The sequence below is a fragment of the Fulmarus glacialis genome, unplaced genomic scaffold (genome assembly GCF_000690835.1).
Source record: "Fulmarus glacialis isolate BGI_N327 unplaced genomic scaffold, ASM69083v1 scaffold34060, whole genome shotgun sequence".
In the NCBI taxonomy this organism is placed as follows: domain Eukaryota; kingdom Metazoa; phylum Chordata; class Aves; order Procellariiformes; family Procellariidae; genus Fulmarus; species Fulmarus glacialis.
The window spans coordinates 1-2,169 of record NW_009187680.1 but is presented as its reverse complement, the minus strand read 5'-3'; the positions used below and the strand labels follow the sequence as shown (position 1 = coordinate 2,169).

General features: G+C 52.7%; 1 protein-coding gene across 1 annotated transcript in view; it reads left to right on the top strand.

Moving 5' to 3' along the window:
- CCR9 (chemokine (C-C motif) receptor 9) overlaps positions 1-206 on the top strand; it is a gene marked incomplete at both ends in the record, with an annotated part of 1,288 nt that extends 1,082 nt beyond the window's left edge. The window contains one exon of the mRNA XM_009575974.1: positions 1-206. This exon is cut by the window's left edge and continues 1,082 nt beyond it. Within this exon, the coding sequence (XP_009574269.1) occupies positions 1-206 (206 nt within the window).
- Positions 207-2,169: the final 1,963 nt, after the last annotated feature.

The following is a 2,169-nucleotide window of genomic DNA, read 5'->3' as shown; positions in this document are numbered from 1 at the left end:
TTCAGGACGGCGCTGGGCAGGATGGTGCAGAGCGGCGGCTGCTGCCGGAACGGGGGCCAAGAGCAGTGCTCCTCCGCCTGCGACAGCCAGGAGCACGGCTCAGACTGGTCCTTTGCCATGCTGGGCAGGCGGCGGGTGAGAAGCTCGCTGACCCTCAGCACCCATTTGACCTCCTCTGTTACGCCCCCTCCTTGCCAAGTCCTCTTGTAAGTTAGTCCCCCCCCTCTCCCCTCCGGAGGAGCACCAAACTCTTTGGAAACTGTCTCAGACACTGCCTCAGAGGAGCGGGGAGGGCTGGGGGCTCCTCGGCGCCCCGTGCTTGTCATGTGGGGCCCAACCTGGGCTTGCTGGCTGAAAGGAAGGGAAACCTTTGGCACAGAGCAGCAAAATGGAGCCATACTTGTTGTAAGCAGAACCGATAGAGGATAAAAGCTGTAAATACCCAGCCCATCTGCAGCTCAGACCACAACCTGAAATAACAAGCCTTGCAGGGAGGCGATAAGCCCAGCTACCGCAGCAGCAGGGGCAGATGCAGCAGGATGAACCACCCATCCTGTCCATAGGAAGCAGCAGGAGGGGGGTCCAGCCTTCGTTTGCTGTCCAGCTGGGGTCTCCTACGGAGATGGCCAGGCTTGGGAGCCCTGCCCACACCGACACCAGGCCCCCTCTTCTGTAAAGGAGAACAGCCTTTAGCTCCTACGCTGGTTTATTGCAGCAGGTAAATGCTGCTGCCTGTGCCTGCGCAGACGCAAGTCTGTTTTGCTGCATGGGCGGTTTGTGTTGCAAAGGAAAGCCAATTGTTCATGTTCATAAAGTGGTCATTACAGGGTTCGATCTATCTTTCTCCTATATTTTAGCTATGTGATGTAAAGTGAAATTGGGTATAATTTAGTTGCTACAGCTCCTACTTTGATACTGGAAACAAATCGCACCTCGCAATAAAAATTCAAGGGCATCAGAGATGTTGAGTTGTCTGCCCTGGAGATATTTGCCGTATGGTGCAAAGCCGTAGTAAACGAGAACGCAAAAACCAAACCCATGGTTCAACAGACCACCAGTTATGCACTGATATCTCTGCTAACGGTGAGAAAATATATTTAGCCTGGGGCCAGTAAGACAGAGAGTAATTAAGTGTCAAACCTAACGTTAATGAAATTTGGATTGAGACTTAAGTTGGTGGAGGCAGCGGTTCCCAAAAGCGATGTGCTGCAATGCACCCTGCAACTTCTATAGGGCTTTCGGCGTGCTGGCGCTGGCACCATAACGGTGCCCGAGGCCACAGGGGCACCGCGCGGCCGATCCCCCTCGCTCGTCCCCTCTCCGGCACGCGGCATCGCCTGTCCTGCCCAACCGCAGCCTGCACCTCCCAGCCTTCAATCGCAAGTTGTAGTGCTCAGGAAGCTTTCTTTTAAATAATCACATTTAACCTGGCTTGCCTCCTGGTAACTACTTCTTGCAGGAACAAAGTGTTTCCGTTGTGCATTAATCATTAAAGCGTGTCGATAAACAAGAGCTTTCTGCAAGGTTTGGCGCTGCTTTTTTAGCTAATAGGGAATATCTGAGCAGATGGGCTTCTAGCTTCATATATGTTTATTAGGATTTTAAAATTTTTTTACCTTTCCCCTAGGGAAAAAAATGGTGAAAGATGTATGTATTTTTTACTATATGTGTAAGAAGGGTTTGGGGGGTTTTATGTGATTTGTGTCGAGCTTAATGTGAACGGAAGCTGAAATTCTGTTAAATAAAGGCGCTGCTACAAACAGCGAAGGGATGAACTGGTTGTTTCTTGCCCACACGTCCTTCCCAGGTTTGGATCAGTATGCATAACCTATTTCCAATGACAGGATTTACCCCTCGCAAAAAAGGCCAGAGGAAAACCTTGCGAACAGGGTTTACTATGGGTGTCTAAGCCTTGGGGTGTGGAAGTCACAGCTGAGGACCCCGCAGGCACCGGAGTGGGTTTTGGCTCCCGAGGCGATGGGTGGGGTGCAGTTTTGGGAGGGAGGGCAGGTTTCTGAGGGCGCGGGAGGAGGGAGCGCGCTGGGGGCAGATGCATCCCCGCGGCAGCTGAGCCCCGCCGCCCCTTCCAGGGGATGGGGGCCAGGGGGTCCTCCCAGCCCCGAAAGAGGCCTCGAGTCGTGCAAACAAACAAACAAACAAAGCGTGCAA